This window comes from Octodon degus, unplaced genomic scaffold, assembly GCF_000260255.1.
Source record: "Octodon degus isolate 3935 unplaced genomic scaffold, OctDeg1.0 scaffold00084, whole genome shotgun sequence".
In the NCBI taxonomy this organism is placed as follows: Eukaryota; Metazoa; Chordata; class Mammalia; order Rodentia; family Octodontidae; genus Octodon; species Octodon degus.
Window position 1 is genome coordinate 789,419 of NW_004524660.1, and position 1,314 is coordinate 790,732.

A 1,314-nucleotide genomic window follows, 5' to 3' on the forward strand; every position below is an offset into this window, starting at 1 on the left:
AGAACCGGGAAGCCTCGGATTCAGATGCAGAGGTGGATGGTGTAGATGAAGAGGAGAAGGATGAAGAAGGAGAAGATGAGGAGGATGAAGAAGATGAGGATGGTGAGGAGGAGGACTTTGATGAAGAAGAGGATGGGGATGAAGATGTGAACGGGGATGAAGATGAAGACAAAGTGAGTGAGGAAGAAGAATTTGGACATGATGGAGAAATTGATGAAGAGGAGGAGGAGAAGGATGAAGATAAGGACGAAGAAGTGGAAGAAAACAGAAAAGGTGAGAAGAGGAAGAGAGAAACAGATGACAAAGGAGAAGATGGTTAAGACCCCAGATAACCTGCAAAAGCAGAACTGTTCAGTATTGGTTGGACTGCTCATGGATTTGGTATCTGTTTAAAAAAAAAAAAGTTAGCTGTGATACAAGCCCCAGGACACTCACCCACCCAAAGAGTCAAAGAATAGTTCCTGTGACCTTCCACCTTCCTCCATTTAGTCCCTCTTGGTAATCCACCACCAAGCTTGGGTACTTTGCCCCAGCAAAATTGTAAGCATTATTAGAGTTTTGTGTGAGGCTTGCTGTTGCGGGGATAGCTGTGATTGGCGAGTCAACCATTACATTGAGATTGTAACACCATTTTTACTTTCTGTAAAACTAAAAAGCTTTGTAAATAAAAGCTTAACATTAAAAAAGAAAATGAAAGAGAAATAAAAAGTATGAGGACAGGTCTGGCTTTAACTTGGTCTTAACCATCCAGCAGAAAAGTATAAAAAGTAATACCATATTATATGAGGTATAAAAAGTAATGCACATTAATATGCTAAGCTGTAAAAGGCTCAAATCAACAACTTCTGACAATTATGAGTTGTGCTGATAACCCACTACTATTATGGACTATAGGACTATATTGGGTTATTTTGCTGAATTCAAGTACCTACAATCTTTGGACTGGCATCAAGTATGAAAAGAATCCTTTAAAGAATTCTCCAAATACAGCTTTCCTAACTACAATGAAATACCCATCTCTGACAAAACAAAACAAGAAAGGGGGCTATGTTGGGAGCCATGGGAGCTAGGAAATTGGTCAGATGGGTGTAGGTGGGTCTAGACCTCAGAGCCTAAAGCAAACAAGATACTTCAGTCCTGAGATAAACATCCCATCTGGTTAAGGTTAGTTATTAGTCCCTATGCAATCTTGTGTCACGTGTTACAAACTTTGTAAAAGTATAAATAAAAGATCATTTTAGTATGAAAAAGAAAAAAAATATATATATATATACACACACAAGATAGTTAGGATAGATATACAGCTACTTTCTC

At 38.4% G+C, this 1,314-nt stretch overlaps 1 protein-coding gene across 1 annotated transcript in view; it reads left to right on the top strand.

The window, feature by feature from the left end:
* LOC101559850 (acidic leucine-rich nuclear phosphoprotein 32 family member B-like) overlaps positions 1-320 on the top strand; it is a 1,183-nt gene extending 863 nt beyond the window's left edge. Inside the window, exon 2 of the mRNA XM_012515952.1 lies at positions 3-320. Coding sequence (XP_012371406.1) covers positions 3-320 — 318 coding nt within the window. The remainder of the gene's footprint in view (positions 1-2) is intronic.
* The last annotated feature ends 994 nt before the right edge of the window (positions 321-1,314 follow it).